The following is a 20,800-nucleotide window of genomic DNA, read 5'->3' as shown; positions in this document are numbered from 1 at the left end:
ATCTCATGATAAAACTTATAAGAATGAGTTGTTTCTTCAGTTCAGTTCAGTCATTCAGTTGTGTCCAACTCTTTGCAACCCCGTGGACTGCAGCACGCCAGGCCTCCCTGTCCATCACCAATTCCCAGAGTTTACTCAAACTCCTGTCCATTGAGTCGGTGATGCATCCAACCATCTTATCTTCTGTTGTCCCCTTCTCCTCTCACCTTCTATCTTTCCCAGCATCAGGGTCTTTTCAAATGAGTCAGCTCTTCGCATCAGGTGGCCAAAGTATTGGAGTTTCAGCTTCAACATCAGTCCTTCCAGTGAATAATCAGGACCCATGATCTCCTTTAGGATGGATTGGTTGGATCTCCTTGCAGTCCAAGGGACTCTCAAGAGTCTTTTCCAACACCACAGTTCAAAAGCATCAATTCTTTGGCACTCAGCTTTCTTTATAATCCAACTCTCACATCCATACATAACTATTGGAAAAACCATAACCTTGACTAGATGGACCTTTGTTGGCAAAGTAATGTCTCTGCTTTTTAATCTGCTGCCTAGGTTGGTCATAACTTTCTTTCCAAGGAGTAAGTGTCTTAATTTCATGGCTCTAGTCACCATCTACAGTGATTTTGGAGCCAAAAAAAATAAAGTCTGCCACTGTTTCCACTATTTCTCCATCTGTTTGCCATGAAGTGATGGGATCGGATGCCATAATCTTAGTTTTCTGAATGTTGAGCTTTAAGCCAACTTTTTCACTCTCCTCTTTCATTTTCATCAAGAGGCTTTTTAGTTCTTCACTTTCTGCCATAAAGGTGGTGTCATCTGCATATCTGAGATTATTGATATTTCTCCCAGCAATCTTCATTCCAATTGTTTCTTATGGATTAGCAAAGAAAGTGGTCACTTGAGATTAAATGTACTCCTATTGAAGATGCTGCAAAGATTACTGAAATGACAACAAAGGATTTAGAATATTACAAAAAGCTTAGTTGATAAAGCAGCATTAGGGTTTGAGAAGACTGACTCCAATTTTGCAAGATATTCTGTGGATAAGATGCTGTCAAACAGCATTGTGTGCTACAGAGAAATTTTTGCAAAAGGAAGACTCAATCAGTACAGCGAACTTCATTGTCTTATTTTAAGAAATTGCCACCACAATCCCAACCATGAGCAACCACCACCATGATCAGTCAGCAGCCATCAACATTGATTCAAAGTCCTCCACCAGCAAAAAATATTATAATTCACTGGAGGCTTAGATGATGGCTAGCGTATTTCGCAATAAATTATTTTTCTAATTAAGATATGTACATTATTTTTTAATGTACATGCATAATGCTTAACATAATGCTATGGCACACTTATTAGACTACAATGTAGTGTAAACATAATTTTTATACAAACTAGGAAGCCAAAAAATTCGTGTGACTTGCTTTATTATAGCATTCACTTTATTGCAGTCATCTGGAACCAAATCTGAAATATCTCTGAAGCATGCCTATAATCATCCCTACATGATGCTCAGCTAATGAATGAATGAGCTTTCCTGGTGGCTCAGATGGTAAAGAATATGTCTGCAATGCAGGAAACCCTGGTTTGATCTCTGGATCAGGAAGATCCCCTGGAGAAGGAAATGGCTACATACTCCAGTATTCTTGCCTAAAGAATTCCATGGACAGAGGAGCCTGGTGGGCTATAGTCCAGGGGATCTAAAGGAGTTGGAAATAATGAGTGAATAACATTTTCACTTTTCATAGTCTAAAATAGAGCCTTTCATTGAATGCTTTGCTACTGGAAGCAAAAGTGTTGTGACCCAGAGAGTGAGTTGTGATAGCTGTGTGTGAAAGATCTCAGCATCCTAGTTTTAGTTCAAAGTGTGATAGAAGCTGAGTGCCAATAAGCAAAAACAGAAGCAGAGCTGGCATCTATGCTGATGTGAAATAGAGACACGCTTTCTAATATAGATCTAGAGTGAGGTGATTGACCATAACTGGCATTGATACATTGCTGTTTCCTTGGGATTGACTATTTTGTTAGAGTCAACCATCCACACGTCCTATTACAGTTCATGTAGGGCTAAATGTTGGTGAGAGAGAATGTCATCTCCCTAAAATTCTCAGATATTCATTTGTTCTTTAAAGGCTAAAAAATCACACTTGAAGCAACGGTAAATTTAGTCTTCCATCATTTTTTTTTTTACTTTTTATTATTTTTTGAGATTTAATTGATGTATATGTATGAATGTAAAACATATAGTTAATGTATAACATTTCAGGTGTACAACATAATGAGTGATATTTATGTATACTGTGAAATGACCACCACAATAAGTCTAGTTAGCATCTGTCACCATGTAAAGTTAGTAAATGTTTTTCCTGTGATAAAAACTTTATTCTCTTAGCAACTTTCAACTATGCCAAATGTTATTATTAATGATTATAATCACCATATTGTTGTTGTTGTTCAATTTCTAAATTATGTCTGACTTTTTGCAACCTCAAAGCAAAACGTATGAAGACCCTCAAGGGGAACCACTTTTTGACAATATTCAGTTCAGTTCAGTTGTGTCCGACTCTTTGCGACCCCATGAATTGCAGCATGCCAGGCCTTCCTGTCCATCACCAACTCCCGGAGTTCACTCAGACTCACGTCCGTCAAGGCAGTGATGCCATCCAGCCATCTCATCCTCTGTCGTCCCCTTCTTCTCCTGTCCCCAATCCCTCCCAGCATCAGGGTCTTTTCCAATGACTCAACTCTTTGCATGAGGTGGCCAAAGTACTGGAGTTTCAGCTTTAGCATCATTCCTTCCAAAGAACACCCAGGACTGATCTCCTTTAGAATGGACTGGTTGGATCTCCTTGCAGTCCAAGGGACTCTCAAGAGTCTTCTCCAACACCACCATTCAAAAGCATCAATTCTTCAGCACTCAGCTTTCTTCACAGTCCAACTCTCACATCCATACGTGACTACTGGAAAAACTATAGCCTTGACTAGACAGACCTTTGTTGGCAAAGTCATGTCTCCGCTTTTGAACATGCTATCTAGGTTGGTCATAACTTTCCTTCCAAGGACTAAGCATCTTTTAATTTCAAGGCCGCAATCACCATCTGCAGTGATTTTAGAGCCCAGAAAAATAAAGTCTGACACTGTTTCCACTGTTTCCCCATCTATTTGCCATGAAGTGATGGGACCGGATGCCATGATCTTCGTTTTCTGAATGTTGAGCTTTAAGCCAACTTTTTCACTCTCCTCTTTCACTTTCATCAAGAGGCTTTTTAGTTCCTCTTCACTTTCTGCCGTAAGGGTGGTGTCATCTGCATAGAGCTGCAGTTATTGATATTTCTCCCAGCAATCTTGATTCCAGCTTGTGCTTCTTCCAGCCCAGCATTTCTCATGATGTACTCTGCATAGAAGTTAAATAAGCAGGGTGACAATATACAGCCTTGACGTACTCCTTTTCCTATTTGGAACCAGTGTGTTGTTCCATGTCCAGTTCTAACTGTTGCTTCCTGACCTGCATACAGGTTTCTCAAGAGGCAGATCAGGTGGTCTGGTATTCCCATCTCTTGCAGAATTTTCCACAGTTGATTGTGATCCACACAGTCAAAAGCTTTGGCATAGTCAATAAAGCAGAAATAGATGTTTTTCTGGAACTCCCTTGCTTTTTCGATGATGTTGGCAATTTGATCTCTGGTTCCTCTGCCTTTTCTAAGACCAGCTTGAACATCTGGAATTTTATGGTCCACGTATTGCTGAATATTAATTCTTCTAATTCATGGTCAGAAATATCTTCCCACGTATTTGTGTCTTCAGTTTCTTTCACTGGTGTCATATAGTTTTCATATTACAGGTCTTTCACTTCCTTTAATAAATTTATCCCTACATGTTTAATTTTTTGATACAACTCTAACGAGGTTATTTTCCTAATTTCCCTTTCTAATGGTTTGTTATTAGTGTACAGAATGCAACCAGTTTTTGTGTATTGATTTTGTATCCTGCAACTTTACTGAATTTATTCGTTCTCTCAGTTTTTTGGTGAAGTCTTTAAGGTTTTCTATATATAATATTTCATCTGCAAATACTGACAATTTTCTTTTATTCTGATTTGGACACCTTTTATCTCTTTTTCTATTATTGTGTCATTGTTGAAAAGAGCCCATTGTCGGCTCATTTCTAGACTTCTTGATTATTAAACAATTTGCAGTATTACTTGTATTTAAGCCTTACAGCAATATTGTAAATATAGGTTTTATTTTAGCATTTTAAAGCTGAGAAAACTAAGGATCATTATAGTAGTTATCTGCCCATGTGTCTATACTTGGTAAACAGCACAACCAGGAGTGTAATATAAGTTTCTGACTTTTCTGTGTTTAGTCTGGTCTGTATGTGTTCTGATCATGAAAAACAAACAAGTATCATGGTAGTGTGCCAGTTTAGATTTTAAGCCTCAATACTAATCTGAAAGCTTGAATAGGTGAAGGGGTTAACTATTAACTTCCCCAAGACTTTAAGTTAAATGATCCATGAACCTATTATACAGAGTAAAGAAAATAGACCTTGGGCTGACCTTAAATTAATTTATCTTGTTTCTGCCTGAGGTTCCTTTATTTTACTGTTCAGTGATTTTAAAAAATTTTTATTTTAGACAAATTTTTTTTTAGAGCAGTTTTGGGTTTACAACAAAATTGAAAGGAAGGTACAGACATTTTCCCTGTGCCCCCTACGCCAGCACATGCATAGCTTAGCCTCTCCAGTTGTCAGTATCAGTCACTAGAATGGTACACTTTTCACCAAGGATAAATCAGCACTGACACATAATCACCCAAAGTTGAGTTTACTCTAGAGTTCACTCTTGTTATTTTGCATCCTATGGGTTTAGACCTATGTATGGCATTTATCCATCACTGTATCATACAGAGTTGATACTGTAATGCCCGAAAATTTTTCTGTGCTTTGCCTGTGCCCATCCTGCAACCCCTACTTCCCACCTTTCGCAAACACTATTCTTTTTATTGCCTTCCATGGTTTTACCCTTTTCAGAATATCATATAGTTGAATTCATACTTTTTAGACTGGCTTCTTTCAGTGAGCAATATGCATTTAAGATTCCTCCATGTCTTTTCATAGCTTGGTAGCTCATTTATTTTAGTGTTGAGTGATATTCCATTGTCTAGCTGTACCATAGTTTATTTATCCATTCCCCTGCTAAAGGACATTTTGAGTGCTTCTAAGTTTGGGCCATTATGAATAAAGATGCTGGAACCATCTGTGTGCAGATTTTTTGTGTAGACTTTTGGTGAAAGAGCCAATCTAAAAAGTATGAGACAAGAAACAATTTGACTATTTCTCAGAGAAATCAAAAATGTTGCTTAAAGAGAGGGTTAGACATGCAATTAACATTTTGATTGTAATTTCTTACATTTGCTTGCTAAGCCCTGCACCATCATGGTATATTTTGTTGTTATGTGATTTGTATTAGACTTTCCACATGGCTTGGTGGTAAGGAATCTGCCTGCCAATGCAGGAGACGCAAGAGACGTGGGTTCGATCCCTGGGTCGGGAGAATCCCCTTGGAGGAGGAAATGGCAATGAACTCCAGTGTTCTTCCTTGAGAAATCCTATGGACAGAGGAGCTAGTGGGCTATAGTTCATAGGGTCACAAAGAGTCAGACGTGACTGAGCGACCAAGCATTCACAAATTTGTACTAAAAAATAACTTTCCTCCCTTTACTTATAGAGGCAAGGATATACCTTGGTCACACGGATAGTTGAGTGATATGACCAAAGCTGTTTAAGTTTTTGGTCTTTCCTCCTCTTCTGTAGGGTAAGGATGGTGAAGGCTCCCAAAGGTGCTCCTCACTTCAAAAAAAATCAATGTAAAACATTAAAAAATTGTATTTTGCAATTATTTATTTTTATTTAACAAAAGGCCTTCTTAACTTAGATTCCAAGCACTTCAGAGAATCCAGAATCCACTGAAATTTATGGAAAAGTTGGTTCACTTGTCCTCAAGCTCCCCAAAATTAAGAGTCATTGGTCCCAGGGCTTCCCTGGTGGTCCAATGTTTAGGACTTCACCTTCCAGTGCAAGAGGTGAGGGTTCAATCCCTGGTCAGGGAACTAAGATCCCGTATGGCCAAAACACCAGAACATAAATCAGAAGCAATATAGTAACAAATTCAGTAAATACTTTTAAAAAATGGTCCACATAAAAATCTAAAGAAAAATAGAGGAAACATTAAGAAAAAAAAAGAAGAATCATTGATCCCTATCTCTGACCATCCAGAGAGCATGAAAGACTGAACTCAAAGAAGCAGATGTAAGAACTTTGACATTTGACCAAACGACCACAGTCATAAAACCGTCATTCTCCCAGGGATAATATCGTCTGTCCTTCAGGAGGGCTCTTTCTGGACTTCTCTAAGGACATGGAACAGACCTTGTAAAATCCAACCATATCTTTTAGTTGTGTTCTAAAGGAAAAGACAAATCTAAAACCTGTATGTACTTATTAGCAGGAGTCAATAAGTGATGCTTTAGAACGTCCCTGGTGGCTCAGACGGTAAAGCGTCTGTCTACAATGCGGGAGACCCAGGTTCAATCCCTGGTTTGGGAAGATCCCCTGGAGAAGGAAATGGCAATCCACTCCAGTACTCTTGCCTGGAAAATCCCATGGACAGAGGAGCCTGGTAGGCTACAGTCCATGGGGTCGCAAAGAGTCGGACACGACTGAGCGACTTCACTTTCAAGTGATGCTTTACTTGGCTGAAGTAGAGGTCAAATTCTCACTGACTTGTTACCAAGTCCAGGAGAAAGTAGAAAAGTAAAAAATTCCTTGTAATGAACCCATGTATAAGCAGACCACGCATTTAAAGTATCAACAGTGCAGCTTTTTCAGTAGGCACTGCAGATAAACCCATTGATGAGTCAGTGGTGCAGGTGTTCCTACAAACCTGACTTTTAGAGAAGGGAAGGCATGTGGGGTATGGAAAAATAGAAACAAGAACCAAGGGTCTGGCAACTCTGCTTTCATTTCCCTCCAGGGATCAGCTTTCACTTGGATACCTCAGGTAATCCAAATAAAATATTAAGGTCACTGCTTTATTCACAAAGATGTCTTCCACTTATTGCATTGGACATAATGACCAGGTAAAAATGGGTCTGCTTACTTCCAAACAAATACCATTAGAATTATGTGTAGACATTTCTATCCTTTTAAAAAATTATTTTCTGATGAGACATAGACAAGTTATTTCTAAAAGAGTTTTCTTGTAAATGTATTTCTCTGGAACATTGGAAGAATGAATTAAGTCTACAGTAATTCAAAAAATAAAAGCTTTTATCGGCATTACCTATGAGTGCCTATTTGAAAATTCTGAAAGAGATGGGAATACCAGACCACCCGACCTGCCTCTTGAGAAACCTGTATGCAGGTCAGGAAGCAACAGTTAGAACTGGACATGGAACAACAGACTGGTTCCAAATAGGAAAAGGAGTACATCAAGGCTGTATATTGTCACCCTGCTTATTTAACTTCTATGCAGAGTACATCATGAGGAACGCTGGGCTGGAAGAAGCACAAGCTGGAATCAAGATTGCCGGGAGAAATATCAATAACCTCAGATATGCAGATGACACCACCCTTATGGCAGAAAGTGAAGAGGAACTAAAAACCTCTTGATGAAAGTGAAAGAGGAGAGTGAAAAAGTTGGCTTTAAGCTCAACATTCAGAAAACTAAGATCATGGTATCCGGTCTCATCACTTCATGGGAAATAGATGGGGAAACAGTGGAAACAGTGTCAGACTTTTTCTGGGCTCCAAAATCACTGCAGATTGTGACTGCAGCCATGAAATTAAAAGATGCTTACTCCTTGGAAGGAAAGTTATGAAAAACCTAGATAGCATATTCAAAAGCAGAGACATTACTTTGCCAACAAAGGTCCGTCTAGTCAAGGCTATGGTTTTTCCAGTGGTCATGTATGGATGTGAGAGTTGGACTGTGAAGAAGGCTGAGCACTGAAGAATTGATGCTTTTGAACTGTGGTGTTGGAGAAAACTCTTGAGAGTCCCTTGGACTGCAAGGAGATCCAACCAGTTCATTCTAAAGGAGATCAGTCCTGGGTGTTCTTTGGAAGGACTGATGCTGAATCTGAAACTCCAATACTTTGGCCACCTCATGTGAAGTGTTGACTCATTGGAAAAGACCCTGATGCTGGGAGGGATTGGGGGCAGGAGGAAAAGGGGACGACAGAGGATGAGATGGCTGGGTGGCATCACCGACTCGATGGACATGAGTTTGAGTGAACTTCAGGAGTTGGTGATGGACAGGGAGGCCTGGCATGCTGCAATTCATTGGGTCGCAAAGAGTCGGACACGACTGAGCAACTGAACTGAACTGAACATTTATCAATATCACCTTGTGAAAATTACTTCTTAAAATGACTGTGTTATTATGGTCCTTTAGCCTCCTTGTTATTCAGTAGAAAGAGCTTTGTTAGAATAGCTCACAGTATCTTCACTTGCTGCCTTACTCTTTCCATTTGTAAGCATCTCTTCAGAGTCTTAAGGTAATAAAAAAAAAAAAAAAACTTTTAGCTACAAGTTTATAGAACTTGCCTAAAGGTGACCAGACTACAAGGTGATTTATGCCTCTGTGTGTGTGTGTGTGTGTGTATCCTTTCTAGTTTCTGATGGAGAGCACACGAGTCCAGAGATGGCCCTCACCATTCACTTACTTCGCACAGATCAGTACCCACCAGTGTTCCAGGTCACAGCTCCTCTGCTTGTGGTCAGCCCAGGAGGCAGCACTTCTATAGGTAAGAACTGAGAACCTGCAAGACAATGACTAGAAGATGGAACCCTATGTCATTAACAGTCCCTGTTTAAACCTCTTCATGGTTACCAAAAAGTAGTGAGCTTCTCTTCCAGAAGTTGCATGCTTTCTCAGCCATGGCAGTCCCTTTGGCCATTGCCATGCAAATGGAAGCAACAGAGAGAAGGAAATAAACCCTTCAGAGGCCAGTGCTCAGTGATGGAATACAACACGGAATTCATTTTCCAGCCTCCAGGAGTTTGATTTGTTGCCATCACTAAAATATAAAGTAACAGAGAGCAGAGAAGAGACGTGAGGGAAATGGTTTCAATGGCTGCTCTTGTTTTCTACTGAGAAAGGGAAAAGTAACAGGAGTGGCAGATCACAATAACCTTCAGAAGTTGTGAAGAGCTAGAGTTGACCCAAGTGTTTTTTATGTGATTTTATTTACCTATTAGTATACTTACTCTTTAGAAGTGTATTCTTTTACCAAGAATGTCTGAAAAGGGAAGAGTGGATATTTTGATTTTTGTAAGGTGTGTTCTTATACATCCTTATCCAGTTTCTACATGTCAGTATTGGCCCTAAAGTGAATTATCATTCAACGTATTAGCAAGTCATAGATATAAAGTTAACTGTCCCTTCTGTCCCACTCCTTCTCTTGTGCTGTGGTGGCCAGAGCAACCATTATTAAAATAAGCTGGCTCCTCTATAGATTCAGAGAAAGGAGAAGAGAAGAAACAATAATAAGCAGAAACCACTTCCATGAGTATTTTATGGAAGAAAACCTACCTAGTCAGTCAGGACTGACCTTTATGTGGACCGCCATTCCCTCATTTGTATGGGAGAAAAAAGGTGTTCTGAATTTGGAACTACCGACTCATAAGTAAACTCTTAAGGAACTTACAATTTGTGAATTGGCTGTATTAAGTTTTCTCTCTTTTGTGGTCGATTCAGTTTAGCGTCTTCTTTTAACCATCGGGTTTCCCACAACATGGCTTCCAGCCTGGCCTGGGGCTTTACTGTACGCAGAGTATAGAGTTGCTAACATCCACAGCTCACCATGCTCTATTCTCCTGACTACAGAACTTCGGCTGGTAGTACGAGACATGGAAACAGTGCCTGAAGAACTCCTCTTTGAGCTTCGGAAGCCTCCACAGCATGGCATGCTTATTAAGTACACAGCTGGGTCACCAGGGCCCATGGCCACAGGTAGCCTGCTCACTCCGTCACTGGCCTCCTGGAACTTCTATTTTTTTTTAACTATTTTAATTTTATTGGACTATAGTTGATTTACAATGTTTTGATAGTCTCAGGTGTATAGCAAAGTGATTCAGTTATACATGTACTTATATTCATTCTTTTTTAGATTCTCTTCTCTTACAGAATATTGTTCTTGCTCCACAGTTGATTTTATGTCTCTGACAAGAAGTAAAGCAATATTGTAGGGTAAACTATAAGGAGGTGCTTAGAAAGGGAAGACCTTTAATGTTTAGTCCATTGACTGAAGTACTGGGGACTTGCTTCTCCGCACTACCACCCACACTCCAAAACTATGAAGCTCTTTTCTCAGGTTGTATATAAAATTGATTTCTGAAGCCTGGAGTGAGTACATTTAGAACAACCTCATATGAGTTGTCAGCTCCATGTGCATCTTCACAGTATCTTAAACGCTCTGACTCTTAGAGTATAAGCTGCATGTATTTTCATCCATTAAAAAAAGTGGTTATGTGACCAGCTTTCCAAAATAATATTTATTGTACTTTATCCAGTTATAAAAATCATACATGCTGATTGTTTAGGAAATACAGAAAAGTTCAAAGAACACAACTGAATCTAATTTTTAATAGTTGGCTCTCATATATTGAAGTGAATATTGTTTCAAAGTTGTCACCTTGGGATGCTATATACTTATTATGACAATCCGTATTTTCTCAAAACTTTCATGGAATTCCTAATAGGCATGTAATAATGTGTTCTTCTGAATATTGCTGCAGAGGGAGAGTGCCAAATTTTTTACCTTGAAGCTACATGGGATTTGTAAGAACAATAAATAGGCACTTGGGATTCACAAAGACAGATTTTTTTTTTTAAAAGTTACTGAGCAAAAGAAGTGTCACTATGATAGATTTCTGGTATCCTAAGGGATCTATGTTAGGAGCATAACAGTCATAGCCCAGTTTCTTTAATATTATATTTAACCAACATTTGTGTAATTAATATGTGAGTTTGAAAGATGTTTGTAAAATATTAGTTTTATTATTGTTTTAAGGAACAATTACACTAGCATCAAGAGAAGGCTTGGAAGAAGAAAACAAAGAATGGATAAATTCTTTAGTTTTCTTATATAACATCAATTATTATAGTCAGTAATCTGTGAGGAAATAGAGTTGAATAGAACATCTAAGAAGACCAGTTCCTCAGCTGTGCTCAGGAGTCATGGGGCCCCATGGCACTAAAGCAGCATTTCTCATAAAAAGGATTCTATGACCAAACACTTTTGAGAAGCTTTCATATTGTATATTGATGATTCTAGAATTCTAGTGAACCCTGACATTTAAATATTTTAAATTTTGTTTAAACCTATTTTTCTTAAATGTTTATGACCTTGAAAATTTTTTTTCTGTATGACACCTATCACCTAATTATGAATAGACTTTCGCAGAGTAGGTTTCTAGACTTACACAGAGTAGGTTTCTAACTTCAAGTATACTTTTCAAGTTTTAAGTGTTTTTTAACTTTCTTAACTTTTAAAATAAATCATCAGTATCATGATTAGATTCTAGAAGGGCTCTCATAGAGAATAGAAGCATGCTCTGTATTGTCTAGAATGAAACAGTGAAGAGTGGAGCTTAGAGAGGCAGATCTTGGCTCCATCTGATTTAAAGCTTTAAAAAAATTTTTAGAGTTATCGCCAGTTGAATTAGCTCCCTTGTAAAATGGTGAGCCTCCCACCTTGAGCCATGTTGAAGGACAGGCTAAAGAACCCTTTTCAAGGATAGTGTAAAAATACATTGGGTGTTTGGTTGAACTAATTAGCTTACAACTCCCAGGGTTTATGATCCTATATGTGCTTTGAAATCCTGAGTACAAAGGTGTTATGGAAATGAATAGCATTGTTCCCAGAAGTTCCTGGTTTTTTGCAATTTGTTTTGTTCTTGAAAGGTGACACTTTCACATATGAGGATGTAGAGAAAAATGTCCTGCGGTATCTACACGATGGCTCATCTGCCCGGGAGGACAGCATGGAGATCTCAGTCACAGACGGCCTCTCAGCCACAACAGTGGACGTGAGGGTGGAGGTATCACCGGCCGAGGCCCGGGGGCCCCGACTGGCTGCTGGTGCCTCGCTGAGCGTCACGGTTGCCAGTAAAAGCACAGCTGTGATCACTCGGTCACACCTGGCTTACGTGGTAAGTTCTTTCTTTTGTCTTTTTGTCCACTGCATCCTCTGATCAGGTTGACTAGAAAGTGATGCCCGTGGCTGAACATTTGGGCCATCAGGTCTATGGCCATAAAAGAGCTTTTTGTCAGCTTCCCTATCATTCTGCTCTTTGCAGTAGTAATGCTCTTTATTCCAGCTGTTCTCACTGTTTCCCTAGCAGACAAGTGAATGAGCAGAACATTGATGAAAATGCACTGAAAATGCACAATGAGATGGGTGATTTGCACTAGGAAACAGTAACAATGTCAAAAAGTCCAAGTTCCCATATTTTAAGCTCCCTCCATAGTATTTCAAATGGGAATTTTAGAGAAAGATCAACTTAGAAGAATTTACCCACCAATGACTGATAAGTTATGGTATTTCATGGCTCACTTTTCTGAGAGAAAGCCCACTTCTCACTAGCGTTTGTCTCAGGTCCAGCTCTGGACCGAATGCTGGCATGCTTGTTTGGCAGGATTCCTGACTCACCCTCCATTCCTTGCCCCATGAGAAGCAGGGACCAAGGGTAGATTCAGAAACTGTTGTTTTTTCCACTAGTCTAATCTTAATTTGATATGTGATCCTGGTCAATTAAACTCATCTTCTTTCCTTGACTTTACCTCTGGAGCTAAGGATAGTGAGGATAATTAATTTTATTTTTCATGTATGTATGTTGTGAATATAAACTCTCCGTGTAAAAATCATAATGAGTAGTTTTGACAAATACACTGAAATAAAAATGGTTATCTGAATGATAATCACTCTTAGTATTGAATTTTTCCTTTGCTAATCTTAAAATTTCCTCCAATAACCTGGCCTTTAAAAAAATTACTGTATAGTTTTATGAAATCCTTTTCTGAGCTGAAGAATATGGCTATAAAATCTAGGCCTGAATAGTAGCATGTAAGATAAAGCATTGGCCTGGGAACAATTGCTTCAATTGCTTTTGCACAGATTTTCCCCTAAAATTGTCTTTTCTTAACTTATGGGAAACTGCTTTCCACCCTGATTCTTCTCGTGGGTCTAGTACATTTTCAGAACACCTTTGGCTTTGTTTTTAAATTGACAGGTGATTCTTACCCTAGGTAATGGCCTTTTGAGTCTTATGAAACATGAATTCATAAAAATTTATGAATACAGATTTAATCAATAGATCACCAAGGCTTGAAAAATGTTTGACAGACCAAAATAGGATTCCAGAAGCAGTTCCTTCCCATTAAGTGCATATTATGAGCTGCAGATCAAAATGCAAGCCCATTGGCAACTGAATATGTATTTTCAGAAATTGATTGAATGTGAATTTACCCACTGGAGCAGAAAGAAGACTCCAAAAGAATTATTCTAGCTCACTGAAAGCATAGCATCTTTTAAAGACTTAGCTAAGTTATTTATTAATACTAACTTTCTCTGAGTGTTGTGGAAGAATTTTTTGCTTAATGTCATGGGAAGATTTTTCTAGGTATGCATAGTTAGTGAGTTTGCTGTGAACATCCAGAAAAGTTGGAAAAGCCATTCAAAACCTTGGTCATAAATGGGGCAGCTGTTGTGTTGTGCTCGTGTCTGACTCTTTGCAACCCCATGGACTGTAGCCCACCAGGCTCCTCTGTCCGTGGGATTTTCCCAGTAAGAATACGGGAGTGGGTGGCCATTCCCTTCTCCAGGGGATCTTTCTGACCCAGGGATCGAATCCACGTCTCCTGTATCTCCTGCATTGCAGGCAGATTCTTTATCGCTGAACCACTGGGGAAACCCAGACTATAACGTAAAGGAACATGTGAGCCTGTTCTTAATCACAGTATCGTGAACGCAAGAAGGTCAAATGACGTCAGGAGAAACAAAAGGCAAAAATGGGATTCTGTGTGATTTGCTTCTTAATGGTGGTTTCCTGTACACAATTTGCTATGTACTGCAAGAAAACAAGTAGGCGAGGGATGTGTGGGTTTTATGGTTAAAATGAATGGGTTCTCATCCAAGCTTACCACTTTTGCTAGTGTAATAACCCTTGACATGTTATTAAACTCCCTAGGGCTCAGTTGTCTCATTTGTAATATGGAGAGGATGATACAAGATTAATCTTAAATAGCTAATAGAATTGCTATGCACTAGCCAAAAATATACTAATTCAAAATAAACCATCTATAATAATATTACATAATGCATATGAGGTATAAATGTAACAAAAGATGTGTAACTTCTAGGGAAACTTGATGCTATTACTGACTATAAAGAAAATCCAAAGGAATCTCTTGACAAAGTTTCAAAAATAAGAGGAGAATTTAGGAAGGGGCTGGATAGAAGATCAACAGAACAATAGCATTTCTATATAAGAGCAAAAAGTAACCAGTACATTTAACTAAAAAGATGATACCACTTAACATCACAAAAGTTATATTCCTTGGACTAAATGTAATAAAAACCAGGCACTACTTTTACAGGGAAAATTGTAATACTTAATTGGCAGACATTTTTAAAAGCACTGCTGCTGCTGGTGGTAATTTGCTTCAGTCGTGTCCGACTCTGTGCGACCCCATAGACGGCAGCCCACCAGGCTCCCCCGTCCCTGGGATTCTCCAGGCAAGAACACTGGAGTAGGTTGCCATTTCCTTCTCCAGTGCATGAAAGTGAAAAGTGAAAGTGAAGTCACTCAGTCATGTCCGACTCTTCGCAACCCCATGGACTGCAGCCTACCAGGCTCCTCCATCCATGGGATTTTCCAGGCAAGGGTACTGGAGTGGGCTGGCCATTGCCTTCTCCATTTAAAAGCACTAGGAGATGCCATATTAATTGTAATATTTAGTATCAAAAAGATATCAATTCTCCAACAACATGATCTTTCCATTCAACTGAGTACTAGTCAAAAGTTCAGTGACCTTTTAATGATCTTGATAAGCTCATTCTATAATGTATCCATGCGTGCTAAGTCACTTCAGTCGTGTCTGGCTCTTTGCAGCCCTATGGACTGTAGCCTGCCAGGCTCCTCTATCCATGGGATTCTCTAGGCAAGAATACTGGAGGGAGTTGCCATGCCCTCCTCCAGGGATCTTCCCAACCCAGGGATTGAAGGCACATCTCTTACGTCTCCTGCATTGGTAGGTGGATTCTTTACCACTTAGCACCACCTGGGAAGGTGTCTATAATGTTTAAAGAACAAACGGCCAAAATTCTGAAAATGAATGACAGGAGGGCAGGGGCTTGCCCTATCAGATATCAGGATTTGATATAAATGTGCACTATTTAAATCAATCCACACTGGTATACACTAGAGAGTCTAGAAACAGACATACTTAGGACTGTAAAGTAAAACAGATACAGCAAACCAGACTGGTGCAAATGGGAGAAACTATTTGAAACATGAATCTGCACAAATTATTATTCATATTAAAAAGAAAACAAGAACTTGTACTGCTGCCTCACACCCTAGACAGATATTAACTAGTAAATCAAGTCCTTAAATGTCATAAGTAAAATTGTACAATTCTTTGTAGGGTATAGGTGAATATTTTCATGATAATGGGAAAAGGAAGAATTTCTTAAACTACAAACAGAAAATGCTAACTATAAAGAAAAGATTGACAATTTGATTATATTAAAATTAAAATTGATGTTCTCCAAAACACACCATTAAAAAACAAAAAAAACTACTTACAAACTGGAAAAAGATATGTACAACACATAGAACCAAAGATAACAAAGAAAATATAAAGAATATCTGCCAATCAAGAAGAAAAAGATAATCCATTTGAAAAATGAACAGGAGACATGAGCAGGAATTTCAGAAGAGGAATCCATAGGGCCAGTAAAGATAAGAGACATTCACCTTTTTAGACATCAGGAAACGCAGGCAAAGACTGTCTGCTGGTTAGTACCAATTCAACTGGCAAAAATGTTAAAATATGAAAATGCCAAATGTCAGAGAGGAAATGGATCTACAGGAGGTTCTTTTATGATGGAGCTGTAAATTAGAACAACCGCTCTGGGAAGGAATTTGACATTGTCTCGTAATGATGAATGCTCATGTTCCCTAACCATTCCTCTCCTGGATTCCTTTCCAAGGGAGACTTTCACAGGTACAAAAGATATGCACAAGAATATACACAAGGGTACTCACAGCAATGAAAGTGAAAGTCACTCAGTTGTGTCCAACTCTTTTGAGACCCCAGGGACTATACAGTCCATGGAATTCTCCAGGCCAGAATACTGGAGTGGGTAGCCTTTCTCTTCTCCAGGGGATCTTCCCAACCCAGGGATCGAACCCAGCTCTCCCCACATTGCAGGCAGATTCTTTACCAGCTGAGCCACAAGGAAGCCCAAGAATACTGGAGTAGGTAGCCTATCCCTTCTCCAGGGGAGCCTCCCAACCCAGGAATTGAACCAGGGTCTCCTGCATTGCAGATGGATTCTTTACCAACTGAGCTATCAGGGAAGCACTATTTGTAATAACAGTAACACTATTTTGTAGTAGCAAAAATATTGAAACAAGCCCAGTGTCTATCAGCATCAACAAATGGAATAACATAATTTGGAGCATACTTATTCTGTGGAATACTAGAGAACATTCAGAAGAGATGAACAATAGCTTCACAAAACAACATTCATGGATCTTGCAGTCAGTTCAGTTGCTCAGTCATGTCTGACTCTTCGTGACCCCATGGACTGCAGCACGCCAGGCTTCCCTATCCATCACCAACTCCCAGAGCGTGCCCAAACTCATGTCCATCCAGTTGGTGATGCCATCCAACCATCTCATTCTCTGTGGTCCCCTTCTCCTCCTGCCTTCAATCTTTCCTAGCATCAGGGTCTTTTCTAAGGAGTCAGTTCTTCACATCAGGTGGCCAAAGTATTGGAGTTTCAGCTTCAGTATCAGTACTTCCAATGACCATTCAGGACTGATTTCCTTTAGGATTTACTGGTTTGATCTTGTAGTCCAAGTGACTTGCAAGAGTCTTCTCCAACACCACAGTTCAAAAGCATCAATTCTTTGGCATTCAGATTTCTTTATAGACCAACTGACACATCCATACATGACATCTGGAAAAACTATAGCTTTGACTAGACAGACCTTTATTGGCAAAGTAATGTCTCTGCTTTTTAATATGCTGTCTAGGTTTGTCATAGATTTTCTTCCAAAGAGCAAGTGCCTTTCAATTTCATGACTGCAGTCACCATCTCCAGTGATTTTGGAGCCCAAGAAAATAAATAAATTAATGGATCTTAGCTGTCTTCTACTGAGTGAAAAGAATATAAATCATGGATCATGAAACATAAAATCATGGATCTTAGCAGTCTATTGAGTGAAAAGAAAAAGAAATCCCACAAGAGGAGGGTCTAACTCCCTTTTCATACATTTTAAAAAATACTGCAACTACTTTACAGTAGTTTGCCAACAAAGATCTGTATAATCAAAGCTACGGCTTTCTTAGTAGCCACGTACGAATATGAGAGTTGGACTATAACTCTCACCCTTGAGTATCAATGAATTGATGCTTTCAAACTGTGGTGCTGGAGAAGACTCTTAAGAGTCCCTTGGACAGCAAGATCAAACCTGTCAATCCTAAAGGAAATCAATCCTGAATATTCATTCGAAGGACTGATGCTGAATCTCCAATACTTTGGCTACCTGATGTGAAGAGCCAACTCATTGGGAAAGACTCTGATACTGGGAAAGATTGAGGGCAGGCTGAGAAGGGGGTGACAGAGGATGACATGGTTGGAGGCATCACTAACTTAATGGACATGAGTTTGAGCAAACTCCGGGAGATAGTGAAGGACATGCTGCGGTCCATGGGATCACAAAGAACCCGAAAGGACTGAGCGACTCAACAACAACAACAACTTTACAATAATATATCAAACTATTCCAAGAGATTCAAGGAAGTCAAAAAGCAAGATCCATGGTGTGATGGTAGAACCAGGGACAGGATGAAAGAGGGGCATAAAATGTTAATCATCAGAGTTCCCATCCTTGTGTTGAATGGTGTGTCAATAGATGTATAGATAATAAAAAAGAAAATGAAAAAGTGAATTAACACAAAATGGGTAAGAAGGTCTTCGAGTAGAAAAATTACATAAAATCAAGGTCTATGTTCTTAAGAATTTTTCACCCACAGTATCTTGGATATCTCAAAGTAGTAAGTTTCTTTAAACGATGACAGCATTCAGAAAAAAATCCAGCTGATTTCACACTGTTTCAAACCCAGCAGTCACTTGAGATTTGAAAAATTATAATAAGTTGGGCCTGACATGAGATAAGCATTTCTTTGCCAAATTTGCCAATGTGGAATTTAGAAGCTGTTCATTCTCATCAAGAGCCAGGAGCTCTGTCCTTGTAGTTTATCACCATCTCAGAAGACAGTGCCTTAGAACACTTGGCTGTCTTTTAAAAATTCCCCCTCAGAGGCTACTCACAGTAATATTATAGCAAGTAGTCTTTTGGAAGCCTGCATGTTGTATTTGATAACCCATAAAGAAAAATAGAGAAACTTTTAAAGTATAAATTTAGGGGCTGTTTTCTGAAGTTTTACAGCTTCGATAAATTTGCTTTTCCTTCCTTGTTACTGTCAAGTGATGTGAGGAAATATGGAAAGTTCTATGATCTTGCCTTGAGGCTCTGAACTGCCAACTTAAAAAGGTCCCCAAGGATAGAAATGAGAGCTGACCAAAAGCTGCTCCCCCAGATCACCAGGCAGCTGTGCTCACATTTCTGATCTCCAACCTCAGCTAACTGTGCATCATAGCTATGCAAGTTTGCATGTGAAAGTATACTTGGTCATGCAATATTTATCTTCATTGTTGCTGGGGTGAAGTGTAGAGTGCCCTCATGTTCACAGCCAACTGGTCTAAAAGATGAATGACTTGGGATCTTTCCAAGAAGATGTTGCCTCCCTTCTAGATACTTCCAAAAATATCCTTGAAGAAAGAAGAAATTGTTAAGATATTCAATTATTGTCTTCAATTATTCTCCATGTAGAAACAGGAAGCCAATTTTATTTCTCAGTAAATAAACAGTGCAGAGGACAGGGAAATAAACAGTCTTCATTAGGATTGGGCATCTCAGGGGTTGAGCATGCATAGGCTTGGTCAGAATGAAATTCATAAGACTTCTTAAATTTTTCTGTTAAGGTAAAATTTTTTATTGTGTTGACTGCTCTTTAAAGTGAGTCCTTACCTTCCATTCTTTGTTAAACTGAATTTTTAAATCATTGTTATCATACGGTTTAGCATAGGGTCGCATAGAGTTGGACATGACTGAAGCAACTTAGCATGCATGCATGCGTTGGAGAAGGAAATGGCAGCCCACTCCAGTGTTCTTGCCTGGAAAATCCCAGGGACGGAGGAGCCTGGTGGGCTGCTGTCTATGGGGTCACACAGAGTCGGACATAACTGAAGCAACTTAGCAGCAGCAGCAGCAGTAGAGTTTTACCTATTTCCAAAAATTTTACCTTTTTCTAAAAAGCAAACTGTACTAAAAAACTCTAGAAGAAGCCTACAACTGTGTTTCTAGAAGAATGACTTATATTTCTGACCATGTTTTGTACTTCACTAGCTGCTTGTAATAAAAACAAAACTTTATGTGGCTCTTACAGTAACCACTGGGCTTGCTTTCTTTCTCTCTTTCTTTTATGCCCCATACTTAAAGTGCATTTCAAGCTATTATCTTGAGCTACTCTTCAAAGATGACTGTCAAAGAGACATTTTAGGAGGAATAAATAGTGAGATTTTCATGCAGTTTAACATGGTATTGCTTAAGGAGATTTAGCAGAAAAAGGAGCACCTGTAATCTTTACTGAAAATATGTCTTCCTGCAAATGTGCATTCATGTCTTGTATCATGTTTGCTTGATTAGGATGATTCTTCCTCCGACCCAGAGATCTGGATTCAGATAACTTCTCTGCCCATGTACGGTGCTCTCTTAAAAACCTCAGGACCTGAGGTGGAAGAGCTCTCAGAGATTTCTAATTTCACAATGGACGACATCAACAACAAGAAAATTAGGTATTATAACCACCTGGTACTACGCAGAATTTTTAAAATTGTATTAAAATATGTAAGCAACTAACTCATAGTTCCCGTGAAAGATTATGTTGCCTCTGGCCCCATTTTTAAACAGAGATTCAGTCGTCTGACTTGACCTGACAGTGTAGCTCATTCATTCCATTCTTCTCTTGACTTCTATAGGTATTCAGCCGCGTTTGAGACCGGTGGTCATCCAGTTACTGACAGCTTCCACTTCTCTGTCTCTGATATGGACCACAACCGTCTGGACAATCAGAAGTTTACCATCACCATCACGCCCATCAAGGATCCACCCCCAGTCATTGCTTTTGCTGACCTTATCACGGTAAGCAGTTCAGATCAATGAACGGTGGACGCTGTAGAAAGCTGGAGTCTGCGCCCATGTGAATGAAGGGTGTCTATCTAAACTGGCTGTCAGGTCCTCCCCCTCAACTATCTAAGCCATAGAATCAAGCTATTATGGCTTTCAATCATTAGTTTTTCAAAAAGGATGAAAATAATTAAATGTGTAAGATCAAATCATTATAACCACATTATTTAATTAGTCAACAAATATTTCTGTGCCA

The 20,800-nt window shown here is 39.1% G+C and overlaps 1 protein-coding gene across 2 annotated transcripts in view; it reads left to right on the top strand.

Annotated features, from left to right (window-relative positions):
- Window positions 1-20,800, top strand: part of FRAS1 (Fraser extracellular matrix complex subunit 1) — a 534,425-nt gene that overhangs the window by 411,400 nt on the left and 102,225 nt on the right. For both annotated transcript variants that reach the window (XR_015165261.1, XM_086405184.1), the window contains exons 36-40: window positions 8,670-8,801; window positions 9,884-10,009; window positions 11,963-12,210; window positions 20,065-20,213; window positions 20,397-20,559. Coding sequence is in view for 1 of the 2 variants with exons in the window: in XM_086405184.1 (XP_086261310.1) it covers window positions 8,670-8,801; window positions 9,884-10,009; window positions 11,963-12,210; window positions 20,065-20,213; window positions 20,397-20,559 (818 nt within the window). In the remaining variant the exon portion in view is untranslated. The remainder of the gene's footprint in view (window positions 1-8,669; window positions 8,802-9,883; window positions 10,010-11,962; window positions 12,211-20,064; window positions 20,214-20,396; window positions 20,560-20,800) is intronic.

This window comes from Bos grunniens, chromosome 6 (assembly GCF_055505025.1).
Source record: "Bos grunniens cultivar Pamir isolate PY7600 chromosome 6, Bosgru_T2T1.0, whole genome shotgun sequence".
Classification (NCBI taxonomy): domain Eukaryota; kingdom Metazoa; phylum Chordata; class Mammalia; order Artiodactyla; family Bovidae; genus Bos; species Bos grunniens.
Note: the sequence above shows the minus strand (reverse complement) of the source record. Positions and strands in the feature narration are given on the sequence as shown.